General features: G+C 41.7%; 1 protein-coding gene across 1 annotated transcript in view; it reads left to right on the plus strand.

The window, feature by feature from the left end:
* Positions 1–467: 467 nt before the first annotated feature.
* The window catches only part of LOC128655622 (vomeronasal type-2 receptor 26-like), a 78,884-nt gene continuing 59,071 nt past the window's right edge, over positions 468–20,280 (plus strand). The window contains exon 1 of the mRNA XM_053709210.1: positions 468–1,283. Within this exon, the coding sequence (XP_053565185.1) occupies positions 468–1,283 (816 nt within the window). The remainder of the gene's footprint in view (positions 1,284–20,280) is intronic.

The following is a 20,280-nucleotide window of genomic DNA, read 5'->3' on the forward strand; positions in this document are numbered from 1 at the left end:
TAATACCTGATTGCTATGCTATTCTATTGCAAAGACATAGCTTGTAATTTCAAGGTGTTTAGCATGACAGTAAGACTAACTCACATTAACATAAGCAATTGTGTAGGCAGCCTATGATTTGATTAAATATGTGTGTGTTTCTACATTTGGGAATACTAATTGTAATAGCAAACTGGAAGGTGATAATGGGTCAGTGTAAATTAAGTGCAATTAGATTTTTTTTTAAGGTTATTATTGACTTTAATCAGAAAATAAAAACGACTCTGCTACAGTTTGTGTGTGCATAAAAAATATCAATCATTTAATATGATTTACCTCCAATTTAAACTTTAGTCTAGATTATCAAATAAACAAACCTACATGAGATTGACCCATTTAAATAAATTTAGTTACTAAATAATTCTTTAATATATTGCAATGACATTTTTAACATATGCCACTGGTGTTCACAGGTCAGTTATGGAGCTATGGATTCAGTCTTTGATGATAAGCAGCAGTTTCCTTTTTTCTATAGAACAGTTCCTAATGAACGTAACCAATATGGTGCCATGCTAAAAATTCTACAGCACTTTGGCTGGACTTGGGTGGGGATTGTAGCTTCAGACGATGACAACAGCCTAAAAGGAAGCCAAGAACTGAAGGAACTTCTCCTCAACAGCGGTTACTGTGTAGCTTACTTAAAGCTGTTCAAAAAATTTATGTCTATAGGAGACGATGATCCACACAATATTTCAGAACTGATATCAAGATCGACAGCCAATGTGGTTATAATCTACACATATACTACGAACATGATCAGATTTTCACAACATCTGGGTGATGTGGAAAAACCAGAAGTAGTTTGGATCATCACATGTACGTTAACATTTTCCCCTGATTTATACACTTTTCAAACTATGGAGGTGTTTAATGGGTCTCTGGCACTTTCTCTCGGAACAGGAAATATCCCAGGTTTGAGAGATTTTATGTATAGTGCAAATCCGCAGACGTATCCGGATGATTACAGATTTTTATGTGCATGGTATCTACAGTTTAATTGTGACTCAGTTGATTTTGCTAATGACACAAATGTTACTGACTACAGGAAATCAGGATTTGGGTTTCCACCATGTACAGGGAATGAAACGCTGAAGGATGTTTATCTCTATAAGTATGATGGGCAGAACTTCAAGATAACGTACAGCATTTATACAGCTGTCTATGCATTAGCTCATGCATTACACGCAATGCTCTCCGACATTAAGGATATCGGTCATCAGAAGATGGAATACAGACAGTGGCAGGTACAGTTAATCTTAAGATTAAACAATAAAAGGTTATCAGGTTCTGTAATAATAAAATCAGACCAATGAACACATTTTAAAGTTGCACAGCTGTAAACTAATTGTAAAGTATATTGACAAGTCTGTGCAGCTTTATTTAAAATGCAAGCAGAAAACAAAACACATTTAAGGATTAACATCAACCTACAACTCTGTATAAATTCCACTGGTTAATCATTTCTCCAACACTGGTGTGTCCGGTCCACGGCGTCATCCATTACTTGTGGGATATTCTCCTCCCCTACAGGGAAAGGCAAGGAGAGCACACAGCAGAGCTGTCCATATAGCTCCCCTTCTAGCTCCGCCCCCCAGTCATTCTCCTTGCCGCTCTGAACAAGTAGCATCTCCTCGGGGATGGTGAGGAGTTTGTGGTGTTAGTTGTAGTTTTTTATATCTTCTATCAAGAGTTTGTTATTTTAAAATAGTGCTGGCTTGTACTATTTACTCTACAACAGAAAAGTGATGAAGATTTCTGTTAAGAGGAATATGATTTTAGCACAAGTAACTAGAATCCATTGCTGTTACCACGCAGGACTGTTGAAACAAGAGAACTTCAGTTGGGGGTAACAGTTTGCAGACTCATCTGCTTCAGGTATGACTAGTCTCCTTCTAACAACACAGGCTAATGCTAGATGACAGTCATTTTTCCCCTCAGGGAAAATGGTAAGCCATTTTTCTTTCACCTCTGCAAAAAAGATAACAGGCTTCCCCTTTTTGATTTTTATGCTGGTAGACACTGTTAGGGGCAAAATCGATTGGTTTTTATTACAATATCATGGCATTTGAACTGTTTTATAAGCTCATATACACTTGGGAACGTTTTTTATTGATCTGGCATGTTTTAGACACCTAAATCTAGTCAGGAAGGCCCCTTCACTCTAGTGTGCTGAGGGAGGAAGCCTCATTTTGGTGCTTCAGCTGTGCAGTTGATTTCAAGGCAGTGCATGCAGTTTTCATGTGAGAGGGTCCTGTGGCTCAGAAAGTGACTCCAGAAGGCTTATTTCTGTGGATGATTGACCCCTAAGGAAGGTAAAATGCTGCAGCAATACTGTAGCAGGGATTGTAGTGTATAAAAACGGTTAAATCCAACAATTAGCTCTGGTTTGCTTGTTTTAAGAGCTAGAGTCTCCATATTTGCTGTGCAATACTTTCTAAGCATTAAGACACTGGGGTCCAAATTTCATAAAAATCGGATATTGCCTTCATAGTTTTTTGAACATTCAGAAATAAAGTGTGTAATGTTATTATTTAAAGAGACAGTAACGTTTTTGTTTAAAATCGTTTTTATTGCATTGTTTGCCTGCCTAAATCTGTTTAACATGTCTATGCCATCAGATAACCTATGTTCTGTGTGTGTAGAGACAAATGTGTTCCCCCTTTGAGTGTTTGTGATAATTGTGCCATAGCGTCCAAACAAAATAAGGACAGCTCTGTTACATTTCATAATGTTGCCCAAGATAATTTATCTAATGAAGGTAGTGAGGATAATTCTACATCCTCTCCTTCTGTGTCTACACCAGCTTTGCCCGCGCAGGCGACACCTAGCGCACCAGTGCTTATTTCTATGCAACAATTAACAGCAGTAGTGGATAATTCTATAGCAAATCTTTTATCCAAACTGCCAGCATTTCAGAGAAAGCGTGATTGTTCAGGTTTAAATACAGATAAAAAAAGGATGAACAATCAGACGCTGACGATGTCTTATCTATTTTACCCTCACATCAATCGGAATTGGCTGTGAGGGAAGGGCTGTCTGAGGGTGAAATTTCAGACTCAGGAAAAATTTCTCAACAGGCAGAACCTGATATAGTAGCATTTAAATTTAAGCTAGAACATCTCCGCGCTTTGCTTAAGGAGGTATTAGCTACTCTGGATGACTGTGATTCTGTAGTAGTACCAGAGAAGTTGTGCAAATTGGACAAATTTTTAGAGGTCCCAGTGCACGAAGACGCTTTCCAATACCCAAGAGGGTAGCGAGCATAGTGGATAAGGAGTGGGAGAAGCCAGGTGTACCCTTTGCCCCACCTCCTATATTTAAGAAAATGTTTCCCATAGTAGACCCTAGAAGGGACGCATGGCAGACGGTCCCAAAGGTTGAGGGAGCTGTTTCAACACTTGCGAAGCGCACAACTATTCCTATAGAGGACAGCTGCGCTTTCAAAGATCCTATGGATAAAAATTGGAAGGATTGCTTAAAAAGATTTTTGTTCAACAAGGGTTCATCCTTCAACCAGCTACGTGTGTTATTACTGTCACTTCAGCGGCGTCCTTTTGGTTCGAGGAACTAGAATGGTTGCTCCAGAAAGAGACTTCCTATGAAGAAGTCATGGACAGAATTCACGCATTAAAGTTAGCTAATTCCTTTATATTGGATGCCGCTTTTCAAATAACGAAATTGGCGGCGAAAAACTCAGGTTTTGCTATAGTAGCGCGGAGGGCGCTTTGGCTAAAATCCTGGTCGGCAGATGTGTCGTCCAAGACTAAGTTACTTAATATTCCTTTCAAGGGTAAGACCCTTTTTGGGCCGGAATTGAAGGAAATTATTTCAGACATCACTGGGGGTAAGGGCCATGCCCTCCCACAGGATAGGCCTTTTAAGGCTAAGAACAAGTCTAATTTTCGTTCCTTTCACAATTTCAGGAACGGACCGGCTAATAACTCCACTGCCGCTAGACAAGAAGGTAACGCGGCCCAGCCCAAACCCGCTTGGAAGCCCATGCAAGGCTGGAACAAGGGTAAACAGACCAAGAAACCTGCTGCTGCTACCAAGACAGCATGAAGGGGTAGCCCCCGATCCGGGACCGGATCTGGTAGGGGGCAGACTATCTCTCTTCGCTCAGGCTTGGGCAAGAGATGTTCCGGATCCCTGGGTACTAGAAATAGTCTCCAAGGGATACCTGCTAGAGTTCAAGGGACTTCCTCCAAAGGGAAGATTCCACCTGTCTCACTTATCTTCAGACCAGATAAAGAAACAGGCATTCTTACATTGTGTAAGAGACCTATCAAAGATGGGAGTGATAAACCCAGTCCCCTCCGGGGAACAAGGTCTAGGTTTTTACTCAAACCTGTTTGTGGTTCCCAAAAAAGAGGGAACTTTCAGGCCAATCCTGGATTTAAAGATATTAAACAATTTCCTCAGAGTTCCATCCTTCACGTGGCTCTTCCATTCGGTTTAGCCACCGCTCCCAGAATTTTCTCAAAGGTGCTAGGGTCCCTTCTAGCGGTCCTAAGGCCGAGGGGCATCGCTGTAGCACCTTATCTAGACGACATCCTAATCCAAGCTTCATTTCTTTCCAAAGCGAGGGCCCACACAGACATTGTGTTGGCTTTTCTCAGATCTCACGGGTGGAAGGTGAACATAGAAAAGAGTTCACTGTCACCGTCCACAAGGGTTCCGTTTCTGGGAACAATAATAGATTCTATGGAAATGAAGATCTTCCTGACAGAAGTCAGAAAGTTAAAGCTTCTAAACGCTTGTCGAGTTCTTCATTCTATTCCTCAACCCTCCATAGCTCGGTGCATGGAAGTAATAGGACTAATGGTCGCAGCAATGGACGTGGTTCCTTTTGCTCTAATTCATCTAAGACCATTACAGCTGTGCATGCTCAATCAGTGGAATGGGGACTATACAGACTTGTCTCCCCAAATTCAAGTAGACCAGGTAACCAGGGACTCACTTCTCTGGTGGTTGACCCAGGATCACCTGTCTCAGGGAATGAGTTTCCGCAGACCGGAGTGGGTCATTGTCACGACCGACGCCAGCCTCTTGGGGTGGGGCGCGGTCTGGGACTCCCTGAAAGCTCAGGGCCTATGGTCTCAGGAAGAGTCGCTTCTCCCGATAAACATTTTGGAACTAAGAGCAATATTCAATGCGCTCCTGGCTTGACCTCAGCTAGCGAAAGCCAGGTTCATAAGATTTCAGTCGGACAACATAACGACTGTTGCATACATCAATCATCAGGGGGGAACAAAGAGTTCCCTAGCGATGAAGGAAGTAACCAAGATCATCCAATGGGCAGAGAATCACTCCTGCCATCTATCTGCTATTCACATCCCAGGAGTAGACAACTGGGAGGCGGACTATTTGAGTCGTCAGACTTTCCATCCGGGGGAGTGGGAACTCCACCCGGAGGTCTTTGCTCAGTTAACCCAATTATGGGGCATTCCAGACATGGATCTAATGGCGTCCCGTCAGAACTTCAAGATTCCTTGTTACGGGTCCAGATCCAGGGATCCCAAGGCGATTCTAGTGGATGCATTAGTGGCGCCTTGGTCGTTCAACCTAGCGTATGTTTTTCCACCGTTTCCTCTCCTTCCCAGGCTCATAGCCAGGATCAAACAGGAAAAGGCCTCGGTGATTCTGATAGCTCCTGCGTGGCCACGCAGGACTTGGTATGCAGACCTGGTGAATATGTCATCGGCTCCACCATGGAAGCTACCTTTGAGACAGGATCTTCTAGTACAAGGTCCATTCGAACATCCAAATCTAGTTTCTCTGCAGCTGACTGCTTGGAAATTGAACGCTTGATTTTATCCAAACGTGGGTTTTCGAATTCTGTGACAGATACTCTGGTCCAAGCCAGAAAACCTGTGACTAGAAAGATTTACCATAAAATATGGCGTAAATATATCTGTTGGTGTGAATCCAAGGGATTCTCCTGGAGTAAAATAAAAATTCCAAGGATTCTCTCCTTTCTCCAAGAAGGTTTGGATAAAGGGTTGTCCGCTAGTTCTCTAAAGGGACAGATTTCTGCTTTATCTGTCTTGTTACACAAACGACTGGCAGCTGTGCCAGATGTACAAGCTTTTGTTCAGGCTTTGGTTAGAATCAAGCCTGTTTACAGAACCATGACTCCTCCTTGGAGTCTAAATTTAGTTCTTTCAGTTCTTCAAGGGGTTCGTTTGAACCTTTACATTCCATAAATATTAAGTTATTATCTTGGAAAGTACTGTTTTTGGGTGCTATTTCTTCTGCTAGAAGAGTTTCTGAATTATCTGCTTTGCAGTGTAATCCACCCTATCTGGTTTTCCATTCAGATAAGGTTGTTTTGCGTACTAAGCCTGGTTTTCTTCCAAAAGTTGTTTCCAACAAGAATATTAACCAGGAAATAGTTGTTCCTTCTCTGTGTCCGAAACCAGCTTCAAAGAAGGAACGTTTATTACACAATTTAGATGTTGTTCGTGCTTTAAAGTTCTATTTAGAAGCAACAAAAGATTTTAGACAAACCTCATCTTTGTTTGTCGTTTACTCTGGTAAGAGGAGAGATCAAAAAGCTACTGCTACCTCTCTCTCTTTCTGGCTAATAAGCATTATCCGATTGGCCTATGAGACTGCCGGACGACAGCCTCCTGACCGAATCCCAGCTCACTCTACTAGGGCTGTGGCTTCCACATGGGCCTACAAGAACAAGGCTTCTGTTGATCAGATATGTAAGGCAGCGACTTGGTATTCTCTGCACACTTTTGCCAAATTCTACAAATTTGATACTTATGCTTCTTCGGAGGCTATTTTTGGGAGAAAGGTTTTGCAAGCCGTGGTGCCTTCCATTTAGGTAACCTGATTTGCTCCCTCCCTTCATCCGTGTCCTAAAGCTTTGGTATTGGTTCCCACAAGTAATGGATGACGCCGTGGACCGGACACACCAGTGTTGGAGAAAACAGAATTTATGCTTACCTGATAAATTACTTTCTCCAACGGTGTGTCCGGTCCACGGCCCGCCCTGGTTTTCCTAATCAGGTTGAAAAAATTTTTGTCTTTATACACTACAGTCACCACGGCACCCTATAGTTTCTCCTTTTTCTCCTAACCGTCGGTCGAATGACTGGGGGGCGGAGCTAGAAGGGGAGCTATATGGACAGCTCTGCTGTGTGCTCTCCTTGCCTTTCCCTGTAGGGGAGGAGAATATCCCACAAGTAATGGATGACGCCGTGGACCGGACACACCGTTGGAGAAAGTAATTTATCAGGTAAGCATAAATTCTGTTTTTTCAGCTCAAACATTCTGTGTATATTGTGCAGGTGTGATACTATCGGCATTCCAAGACAGTTTTTAGACAGACACAATATAAAATTAAACATTTAGGGCTAGATTACAAGTGGAGCGCTAAATTACTGTGTGCCCACAAATAGGCACATTCTCCCATTTGTGGGTACACGATAATTAATCAGCTATTACAAGTGTCTGGTTATTGCTATCGCGAGTTCGGTAGCAATTAGCGCTTAAAATATTAACCAAAAATCTCTGGTTAATCTGATAAATATGCCCCAAATGGCCCAAAATACAGTTTAATGTATTTTATTAAAACATAAACCCCTAGATAACAAGTTTTGCACTATAGATTGTGTGAAATGAACGCAACAAAAGTTGCACTACTTGACCCTCCATAGCGCTGCCATTACAAGTTTTTGAAAAGCCTCCTTGTGGGTACGATATGGTGGCGTTAAGCTCCATACCGCAGAAACACCAAAGGCTGCTTTGACGTGCTCATGCTCGCTTTCCCCCATAGACATCAATGAGGAGAGCGTGTTAGAAAAAAACCTAACACCTGAAGTGCGGAATGGCGAACTCCGTAACGCAACCCCATTGTTGTCACCCTAACATAAACCCCAAGTCTAAACACCCCTAATCTACTGCGCCTGACATCACCGACACCTACATAAATTTTTAAATCCCTAATCTGCCGCTTCCATTATCGCCGCCACTGATAAAAGTTATTAACCCCTATTCCGCCACTCCCCGACATTGCCGCCACTATAATAAAGTCATTAACCCCTATTCCGCCACCCCGACATCACAACACTATAATACATTTATTAACCCCTATTCCGCTGCTCCCCAACATCATTGCCACTAATAAAAGTTATTAACCCCTATTCTGCCACTCCCTGACAACGCCACCACTATAATACATTTATTAACCCCTCCCTACTCCTCTGACCTCCCTCATCATTGCCACTAAATAAACCTATTAACCCCTAAACCGCCAGCCCCCCACATTGCAAAACACTAAATTAAACTATTAACCCCTAAACCTAACAATCCCTAACTTTATATTAAAATTACAATATCCCTATCTTAAAATAAATAAAACCTTAACGGTGAAAATAAAGAAAAACTAAGTTTAAACTAACAAGTAACCTAACATAACTATTATACTAAACTATTATACTAAAATTAAAATAACTACCAATTAAAAAAACTAAATTACACATTAAAAAAAAACTTACGCTACTAAAAAAATGTAAGTCTGAAATTAAAAAAATAAAAAATACTAAGTTATGAAAAATAAAAAACACTAAATTACGAAAAATAACAAACAAAATTATCAAAATAAAAACAATTACACCTAATCTAATAGCCCTATAAATATAAAAAGCCTCCAAAACAAAACAAACAAAAAAACCCCTAGCCTACAATAAACTACCAATAGCCCTTAAAAGGGCCTTTTGTAGGGCATTGATCTAAAGAAATCAGCTCTTTTACCTGGAAAAAATACAAAGACCCCCCAACAGTAAAACCCACCACTCAACCAAACCCCCAAAATAGAAAACCTAACTTTAACAAATACCTAAGCTACCCATTGCCCTAAAAAGGGCATTTGTATAGACATTGCCCTTAAAAGGGCATTCAGATCTTTTACATTGCCCTGAAAAGGGCATTCAGCATTTTTACCTAAAGCCCAAACTCTAATCTAAAAATAAAAACGACCCAAAAAGATTTTAAAAAAGCCCCAACACTAACCCCCAACGATCCACTCACTGTTTCTGAAGTCCGGATATCCATCCTCATCCAGGTGACAAGAAGTCTTCATCCAGGTGGTGAGAATTCTTTATCCAGGCGGCGTCTTCTATCTTCATCCATGCAGCATCTTCTATCTTCATCCCGGGGTGTGGAAGAGTAGATCCATCCTTGAAGACATCCTCTGCGGAGTGTCCTCTTCATATGGTCACCGCCATACACTGGATCTTTAATGCAAGGGAGCCTTTTAAAAATGGCATCCCTTGCAATCCAATTGGCTGATTTGATTCTTGAAATTCAAATCAGCCAATAGGATGAGAGCTACTGAAATCCTATTGGCTGTTCAAATCAGCCGATAGGATGAGAGCTACTGAAATTCTATTGGCAATTCAAATCAGCCAATAGAATTTCAGTAGCTCTCATCCAATTTACTGATTTGAACAGTCAATAATATTTCAGTCGCTATCATCCTGTTGGCTGATTTGAATTTTAAGAATCAAATCAGCCAATAGGAATGCAAGGGATGCCATTTTGAAAAGGCTCTCTTGCATTGAAGATCCAGTGTACGCCGATTAACCGTATGAAGAGAATGGAACTGCTCCGTGCCCCCGGGGTGAAGATAGAAGATGCCATCTGGATGAAGAATTCTCGTCGCCTGGATGAAGACTTCTCGCCACCTGGATGAGGATGGATGTCCGGCTTTCAGAAACTGTGAGTGGATATTCAGGGTTTAGTGTTAGTTTTTTTTTAAATCTTTTTGGGTGGTTTTTTTTTTTTAGATTAATGTTTGGGCTTTAGGTAAAAGAGCTGAATGCCCCTTTCAGGGCAATGTAAAAGAGTAGAATGTCCTTTTAAGGGCAATTCCCATACAAATGCCCTTTTCAGGGCAATGGGTAGCTAAGGTTTTTGTTAGAGTTAGTTTTTTTTATTTTGGGGGTTGGTTGGGTGGTGGGTTTTACTGTTGCGGATCTTTGTATTTTTCCAGGTAAAAGAGCTGATTTCTTTAGGGCAATGCCCTACAAAATGCCCTTTGAGGGCTATTGGTAGTTTATTGTAGGCTAGGTATTTTTTTTTTTATAATAAGTTTTTTATTGAGGTTGTGCAAAACATTACATGAAGAGTTACCAATATACAATAACAATATTAAGGTGAGACATACATTTTTAATGTTTAGACATATTGCAGAGCCAAGTGCTAGTCACTCTAGACATACATTTCGGGAAGCTTTGAAACAGTGAAGACACTACTTCTATGCAGTATGTAGCTTAGTCTATTATTCCACCTATCTGTAATAGAATATCGCAATCTATAACATGAAACTGGTGAGTAGAAGTAATAGTCTAGAATAAGTTGGGCTAGTATGTTTAAGGGTATTGTATATAGGTAATTATGGAACCTCGATTTTGCTTTATAAGATGAGTAGAAATGGACCCTGCATTGCCGTGGGAAAGAGTATATAAACCTAACTATTCAAAAGATTTGGAGCAAGGGGGGGTTAGCTTTATGATTTTTGGGGAAGGGAAATTCAGAGGACTTAAGCCATCTTAGATAAGGTGAAGGAGAGGGGGTGAATGGGAGGGCGGAGCCGGTTAGGATGTTAGACTTGTAATTACTTTTTGGGCTTTTGAGTGAAAGGATGGCATTAAATTGTTGTACTCCTTAGTATTGTAGGTCTGTGGAAAAAGAGAAAGACGAGCCTGTGTGTGATAATATATGTGTAGTGGAGGGGACATCTGTAGGCGAAGACTACTTCAAATTAGGGGGAAGAGAGGAGGGCTGGCGGGTGTACTAGTTGTTAATATAAGCAATTATGGGGCGAATTTTAAGGCCCTATTCAACTAAATATGAGAGCTTTGGACAGAGTATCTGTGTGTATAAGAGGTGAGGAGCTGGCGATTACCTATGAGGGGACTCTCTACATAATTAGACATCCATAAAACTCATTTAGCAAGGTCAGTAGGTAATATAAGTTGGGTTCTAAAGGTTATTATTTAGAGCTGCTATAAAGTGAGGGGTAATATTTTAAGTTGCATGCGACTGAGCCCTAGTCTAGCAGAGTAATAAATACATAATATACGGACAGTTATACCCTTTATGCAATTCTAGGGTCTGTAGATGGGTGGGATGTGTGAAAGCAGAGGTCAGGAATGAGGGACAAATATAGGAACATTATTTGTATAATAGTAAAATCCCATAGTCATCTGGCTCAGGCGTCACCTTCAGAGTTTGTCATAACCTATGTAATGAGGGGTTGTGTGAACATTAATAACTAATGATTAAAAGGATAACCTAACTGAAACTGAACTGTGGGTGTCTGACTGCCTCTAATTCTGTTATAAGAGAAGAGAATACTGAACATCTTAACTGAAATGCAATCTAACAAGCTTAATAAACTGGAGCTCATTTCAGTTATACGTGGACCATAAGCATAGCTGTTATTAAGACTTTTGGAGATAATTAATACTAAGCAGCAATGTGATATAACCGATAATCAGACTCAAACATAAGCTATAAGTTTCCAAGGAATAATCCCTAAATATGATCTCCCACATGTCTAGCGTGTATGTAATTTTAACCTAGGTGAGGAGATTACGTAGACATAGCTAAAGAACACCTACAAGGCAAACTATTAACTTTATTATTCACTCTAGGACCTCAGTAACAATAGCTAAAGAAGGAAGTAACCAAAATCGCTTGTAAAAAGTGTAATAGGTTATATGCTAAAAGGTGTAATAGGTTATAAGAGAGCTGTATATATATAATAAAGCATAGTATATTTGCTAGCATAGTAGCAGTGTGTAATAGTGAATAGCAACAGGAGACCTGATCTCCTATTATCATCTATCATTTACCATAAGCAAAGATGTTATTACAATTTTGGAAATAATAAATACTAAGCAGCAATGTGAAATAACCGATATCCAAACTCAAACATAAGCTATAAGTTTCCAAAGGATAAACCTTATATATGATCTCCTACATGTCTAGCGTGTATGTAAATTTAAACTAGATGAGAAGGTTACATAAAAATAGTTATAGTATATTTACAAGGCAAACTATTAACTGTATTAGCCACGCAAGGACCTTAGTGACAATATTTAAAGAAGGGAGCAACTATAAGCATTTATAAAAAATGTAGTAGATTGTATGTTATGAGAGTTTATAAGAGAGCTGAATATATAAAATATGGCATAGTATATTTGCTAGAATAGAAGCAGTGTGTAGAAGTGAGACTGTGAATAACAACAAGAGTCCTGAGTGCCCATTATCATCTTTCAAATACCAGTTCAAAAGAGACTTGGGTATAAAAAGAGAAAAAAAAAAATATAAACTCACTGGTGAAACTTTCCGTCTCTCAAGTATTACAGCATGAATTCAAACTCTCATAATATAATAAAGCCATCTATACTCTACTAGATTACTATGTGAGTACAGGGATATGAGCATATAGAATACAAGCATTATTGAAGCATACAAAGTATAGCTGTCATAACCATAAGTAATATCTCAAACAATTATAAGAGTCAACTAGTACAAACAATAAAAAACACAATAACATAGGATAGCATTGCACTGGTCTAGATTCCAATATTGCATAACAATGACAAAGAACTATTATAAACATGGGGAAAGAAGGGAGGATATCCAGTCTAATCAGACCATGTAGTTTAAGATAAAGGGTGCTATAATGATCTCTCAGCTATAGGGGATATTACAGTTTTTGAGCTTGTAAGAAGCCGTACGGCTTGAATGGGACCCAATGATCATCAGTTCCCTCTCTCCCTGGGTCCCATGTCGACCTCCTAAGTACAAACTGATGAAAAAAGATCAACTTTTTTGTAGGTAGGGTTTGGGAATGAAAACTTATGTGACTGATGGAGTCCTCTGTACCGGAAGGTAGCTTTGGCAGGCTTCTGAGGTATGTCACCCCAACTCCTAAAACAGAAGGGGGCAATTCATACTGTAGTGCTTTCACTGGTGAACTTGTTCATAGCCCTGCGAAGCGTGATATGTCCCCGATACCTTGCGCTTCATTTAATCCCAGGCTCCGACGCTTCAATGGACAGAGCTCAACCAGTCACAGTGTGGGAGGGATTGCTAGTCGTCGGCTGTAGGCTGTATACTCGCATCGGTCTACACAGCTGTATCTGCGAGAGTTCCAGGTGCACTACGGAGTACTGCCCTGGTCCTCTCGAAATGGAAAAAGGCTGTGAGGTACTGTTCCATTTACCCGCATCTGTCTGCTCCGCATTTCAAAGCTGGGGCTTCCTGTGTCAATCAGGCATTTCTCCTCTGGACCTCGGGGTGGGTCTTCTTTCCGTAGTGGTGAGTCCAGTTTAGTGATGTCGCAAACCTAAAATTTTCGGTTTGCGAACGTCGGACTCGAACTTCCGCTACTGTTCGCGAACCGGGCGAACCGCTATTGACTTCAATAGGCAAGCGAACTTTAAAACCCACAGGGACTCTTTCTGGCCACAATAGTGAGGGAAAAGTTGTTTCAAGGGGACTAACACCTGGACTGTGGCATGCCGGAGGGGGATCCATGGTAAACTCCCACGGAAAATTACATAGTTGATGCAGAGTCTGGTTTTAATCCATAAAGGGCATAAATCATCTAACATTCCTAAATTGTTTGGAATAACGTGCTTTAAAACATCAGGTATGATGTTGTATCGATCAAGTAGTGTAAGGGTTACGCCCGCTTCACAGTGACAGACCAAACTCCCCGTGTAACGCACCGCAAACAACCGCAAACAGTCCATTTGCACAACCAAGAGATAGATAAGATTTGATAGATAGATACATAGATTACATAGATCAATAGATGCAATATACATATGATAGATACAAATTACATAGATCAATAGATGCAATATACATTTGATAGATACAAATTACATAGATCAATAGATGCAATATACATTTGATAGATACAAATTACATAGATCAATAGATGCAATATACATTTGATAGATATGAATTACATCGATCAATAGATGCAATATACATTTGATAGATACGAATTACATAGATCAATAGATGCAATATACATTTGATAGATACAAATTACATAGATCAATAGATGCAATATACATTTGATAGATACAAATTACATTGATCAAAAGATGCAATATACATTTGATAGATTCAAATTACATAGATCAATAGATGCAATATACATTTGATAGATACAAATTACATAGATCAATAGATGCAATATACATTTGATAGATACGATTTACATAGATCAATAGATGCAATATACATTTCATAGATACGAATTACATAGCTCAATAGATGCAATATACATTTCATAGATACAATTGATACTTAGATAGATTTGATAGATAAATAGATAGATTTGATAGATATATAATTTCCCAGACAGAGAATTACAAGACGTGTGTTGTGGGACCCATGGTAAGGTTCCCAGAGGCAGCTGCGGCGCCAGGGGACGTGTATATGGAATGGATTTTCAGAACCGGGAGATGGAAAAAGATGCTTGGTCAGTCTGCTTCAAATTTGTGGCACTGCACGTGCAATCGATTGTGCCACCAGATATGAGTGGTGTGTTAAGCAGTACTATTCTTAGCAGTTTAATACCTGTTACTTCCCCTATCGGGGGAGTTGTATATTGCATGGATTTTAGGAACCGGGAGATGGAAAAAGATGCTTGGTCGGTCCTCTTACTTCAAATTTGGGGCACTGCACGTGCAATCTACTGTGCCACCACATATGAGTGGTGTGTTAAGTAGTACTATTCTTAGCAGTTTAATCCCTGTTATGTGCCTTTTTTTTGGTTTTGGTTTTGGTTTTGAAGCCACAGTGCAGCACCAGAGGCCAGAAAAATTAGGCATGTACACATGCCTGAAAAATTAGGTATTGTTGCAGCCACTGCTGTAGCAGCTGCCAGAAAAATTTATGTTTGTTTGACAGTTAGAAAGTGCCCTAAAACATTGCGGCTTGAACCCTAGTTGTTGGTGGATAAGTCACGCAAGTCATCAGGCATTCGAAGATAAAATACAGCAGCGTGTGTACCATTTGTAGCCCAAGGCAGCTCATCTCATCAGGCCTTTTTTACTATAATGTATCGCACAATGTCAGTCCCTTCGGTATACATCCCTCATTCATTTTAATAAAGGTGAGATAATCAAGACTTTTTTGACCTAGGTGACTTCTCTTCTCAGTGACAATACCTCCTGCTGCACTGAAGGTCCGTTCTGACAGGACACTTGAAGTGGGGCAGGCCAGAAGTTTGATTGCAAATTGGGATAGCTCAGGCCACAGGTCAAGCCTGCACACTCAGTAGTCAAGGGGTTCATCGCACCTCAGAGTGTCAAGATCCGCAGTTAATGCAAGGAAGTCTGCTACCTGTCGGTTGAGTCGTTCTCTGAGGCTGGATCCCGAAGGGATGTGGCGATGCATAGGAGTTAAAAAGGTCCACATGTCCTCCATCAACAACACGTCTGGAAAGTGCCCTGTCCTTGCCGGCGTGGTCATGGGAGGAGGAGGATTACTTTCATCTCTTCCCCTGTTAGATTCCCGTTGTGCTGTGACATCACCCTTATACGCTGTGTAAAGCATACTTTTTAATTTATTTTTTAACTGCTCCATCCTTTCCGACTTGCAGGAATTCGGTAACATTTCAGTCCCTTTATGCTTATACCAGGGGTCTAGTAGCGTGGACACCCAGTACAGTTCATTCTCCTTCAGCTTTTTTATATGAGTGTCCCTCAACAGGCACGACAGCATGAAAGACCCCATTTGCACAAGGTTGGATTCCGAGCTACTCATGTCCCGTTCCTCGTCCTCACTGATCTCATTGAAGGTTTCTTCTTCCCCCCAGCCATGTACAACACCACGGGTATCAGATAGGTGACAACAATGAGCACCCTGGGATGTCTGTTGTGCTTGGTCTTCCTCCTCCTCCTCAAAACCACATTCCTCTTTGACTCCTCTTCCTCACAATCCTCCTCCTGCATTGCCGCTGGTCCAGCAAGCGATGCTGATAAGGCTGTTTCTGGTGGTGATGGAGACCACAACTCTTCCTCTTCACGCTCATCTACGGCCTGATCCAGCACTCTTCGCAGGGCATGCTCCAGGAAGAAAACAAATGGTATGATGTCGCTGATGGTGCCTTTGGTGCGACTGACTAGGTTTGTCAACTCCTCAAAAGGATGCATGAGCCTACAGGCATTGCGCATGAGCGTCCAGTAATGTGGCAAAAAAATCCCCAGCTCCCCAGAGGCTGTCCTAGCACCCTGGTCATACAAATACTCGTTAACAGCATTTTCTTGTTGTAGCAGGCGGTCGAACATTAGGAGTGTTGAATTCTAACGTGTCGGGCTGTCGCAAATCAAGCGCCTCACTGGCAGGTTGTTTCGCCACTGAATATCTGACAGTGCGCCATGGCCGTGTAGTAATGCCTGAAATGGCTACACACCTTCCTGGCCTGCTTCAGGACATCCTGTAAGCCTGGGTATTTATGCACAAAGCGTTGTACAATCAGATTACACAAATGTGCCAAGCACGGCACATGTGTCAACTTGCCCAATATCAATGCCGCCACCAAATTACTTCCGTTGTCAGAAACCACTTTGCCGATCTCCAGTTGGTGCGGAGTCAGCCACTGATCCACCTGTGCATTCAGGGTGGACAGGAGTGCTGCTGCGGTGTGACTGCTTTCAGACAAGTAAACCCCAAGACGGCGTGACACTGCCATATTCGGGATGTGGAATAGTACCTGGGGAGCTGGGGGGGTGCCGTTGATGTGGAGCAAGACGCAGCAGAAGAAGAGGACTCAGCCGAGAAAGAGGTTATGGAAGAGGATGGAGTAGGTGGAGTAGAGGAGGTAGCAGCAGGCCTGCCTGCAAGTCATGGCGGTGTCACCAACTCCTCTGCAGAGCCACGTATTCCATGCTTGTCAGCCGTCAGCAGGTTTACCCAATGCGCAGTGTAGGTGATATAGCTGCCCTGACCATGCTTTGCAGACCAGCTATCAGTGGTCAGATGGACCCTTGCCCCAACACTGTGTGCCAGACATGCCATTACTTCCTTTTGCACAATCGAGTACAGGTTTGGGATTGCCTTTTGTGAAAAGAAATTTTGGCCGGTTACCTTCCACTGCGGTGTCCCAATAGATACAAATTTTTTGAATGCCTCAGACTCCACCAGCTTGTATGGTAAAAGCTGGCGGACTAAGAGTTCAGACAAGCCAGCTCTCAGACACCGGGCAAGGGGGTGACTTTGGGAAATTGGATTATTACACTCAAACATGTCCTTTACAGACACCTGACTGTGGGCAGATGAGCAGGAACTGCTACGGAAGGGAGACTGAGTGGCGGATGGTTGAGAGGGGGCAAGGAGTACAGGAGTGGTTGATGTGGCTGAAGATGCTGGACCAGGAGGAGGATGGCGGCTTTGAGTTTGTGTGCAGCTTCTACTCATGTGTTCATCCCATCGGCGTTTGTGATGTGAGACCATGTGCCCTCACAAAGCAGTTGTACCTAGGTGGGTGTTGGACTTCCCACAACTCAGTTTATTTTGGCACAGGTTGCAAATGGCATCGCTGTTGTCAGAGGCAGACACACAAAAAAATGCCACACTGCTGAGCTCTGCGATGACGGGATTCTGGTGGTGGCAACAGCATGCGTTGATTGGCATGCTGTCTGGCTGACCCCGGGTGCTGATGCATGCTGTCTGACTGTGCCACTATCTCCTTGTGACGACCTCCTCCTGCTTCCAACTCGTTTCCTCCTCTCTGTCTCCCCATCTGAACTTTCACCTCTTCTTCTTCTCTTCTAGCGCGCACCCACGTGACATCCACGGACGCATCATCATCAACCGCTTCACGTGTATCTGACAAATCAACAAAGGAAGCAGCAGCGGGTACAACATCACCATCATCATCACACCGTACGTCCATGTCTGTAATGCTGCCTGACTGAGACATATCACTGTTATCTACATCCTCTGTCAATGATGGTTGCGCATCACTCATTTCTTCCAACTTATGTGTCAATAACTCCTCTGACAGATCAAGTGAAGCGGCTGTGGTGCTAGTGTTGGTGGTGGTGGCAGGCGGGCGAGTAGCACTGGTCACTTGAGAGGTGCCCGAAGCTAAGCTGGAGGTGGATGGTGCGTCAAGGTTACGAGCGGAAGCTGTAGAAGATTGGGTGTCCTGTGTTAGCCAGTCAACTAGGTCCTCCTCAGAACTTTTTGCGTTCATGGCATGTGGCCTCTGAACACTGTGCATTATTGTAGGGTCAAAGGGAATCACAGCACCAAGACCATAATGGCACCTGCGGGGTGGCCTGCCTCTGCCTGTCATTTTTTTTTAAATGTAGACTTACACTACTATTAAACAAAATATGAGTGGTGCCACTGGGCAAGTGGGCACAGTGTACGCTGTGAGCCTGACACAAAAAAAGCAGACTGATGTTTCACAGTCAAATTTTTTAATTTTTTTAATATGTAAACTACTGTTACAACAAATATGAGTGGTGCCACTAAATTGGCAAGTGGGCCTGGCACACACGCTGGCAGGCAGGCAACTTCAATTAGATTACACTAGCAGACTGATGTTTCACAGTCAAAAAATTTTTTTTATAAATATTTACACTACTGTTATAACAAATATGATTGGTGGCATTTAGAAAGTGGGCCTGGCAGCTGGCACACATGCTGACAGGCAGGCAACTGCAATTAGATTACACTAGCAGACTGATGTTTCACAGTCAAAAAAGTTTTTTTTTTAAATATTTACACTACTGTTATAACAAATATGATTGGTGGCACTAGTTGGCAAGTGGGCCTGGCACACACGCTAGCAGGCAGGCAACTGCAATTAGATTACACTAGCTGACTGATGTTTCACAGTCAAAAAAGGTTTTTTTTAAATATTTACACTACTGTTACAACAAATATGAGTGGTGCCACTAACTTGGCAAGTGGGCCTGGCATACACGCTGGTAGGCAGGCAACTTCAATTAAATTACACTAGCAGACTGATGTTTCACAGTCAAAAAATTTTTTTTTAAAATATTTACATTACTGTTCTAACAAATATGATTGGTGGCACTTAGCAAGTAGGCCTGGCACACATGCTGGCAGGCAGGCAACTTCAATTAGATTACACTAGCAGACTGATGTTTCACAGTCAATTTTTTTTTTTAAATATTTACACTACTGTTACAACAGATATGAGTGGTGGCACTACTTGGCAAGTAGGCCTGGCACACACGCTGACAGGCAGGCAACTGCAATTAGATTACACTAGCTGACTGATGTTTCACAGTTAAAAAAGTTTTTTTTTAAATATTTACAATACTGTTATAACAAATATGATTGGTGGCACTAGTTGGCAAGTGGGACTGGCACACACACTGGTAGGCAGGCAACTGCAATTAAATAACACTAGCAGACTGATGTAAAAGTTTTTTTTTTTTAAATTACACTAATGTTTCAACAGATATGAGTGGTGGCAAGGAGGAAGTAGGCACAGTATATGCTGTAAGCCTGACACACAGGCTGGCACTAGTGGCAGGCTGGCCTGTCAACTAAAATTAAATAACACTAGCAGACTGATGTAAAAAAAAATTAAAAAATGTTTACACTAATGTTACAACAGATATGAGTGGTGGCACTGAGGATGGAAGTAGGCACATTATATGCTGTGAGCCTGACACACAGGCTGGCACTAGTGGCAGGCTGGCCTGGCAACTAAAATTAAATAACACTAGCAAACTGATGTAAAAGTTTTTTTAAAAAAAGTTACACTAATGTTACAACAGATATGAGTGGTGGCACTGAGGATGGAAGTAGGCACAGTTTATGCTGTGAGGCTGGCACTAGTGGCAGGCTGGCCTGGCAACTAAAGTTAAATAACACTAGCAGACTGATGTAAAAGTTTTTTTTTTTTTTATAAATTTACACTAATGTTACAACAGATATGAGTGGTGGCACTGAGAATGGAAGTAGGCACAGTATATGCTGTGAGCCTGACACACAGGCTGGCACTAGTGGCAGGCTGGCCTGGCAACTAAAATTAAATAACACTAGCAGACTGATGGAAAAGTTTTTTTTTAAAAAGTTACACAAATGTTACAACAGATATGAGTGGTGGCACTGAGGATGGAAGTATGCACAGTATATGCTGTGAGCCTGACACACAGGCTGGCACTATTGGCAGGCTGGCCTGGCAACTAAAATTAAATAACA

This window comes from Bombina bombina, chromosome 4 (assembly GCF_027579735.1).
Source record: "Bombina bombina isolate aBomBom1 chromosome 4, aBomBom1.pri, whole genome shotgun sequence".
Lineage (NCBI taxonomy): Eukaryota > Metazoa > Chordata > Amphibia > Anura > Bombinatoridae > Bombina > Bombina bombina.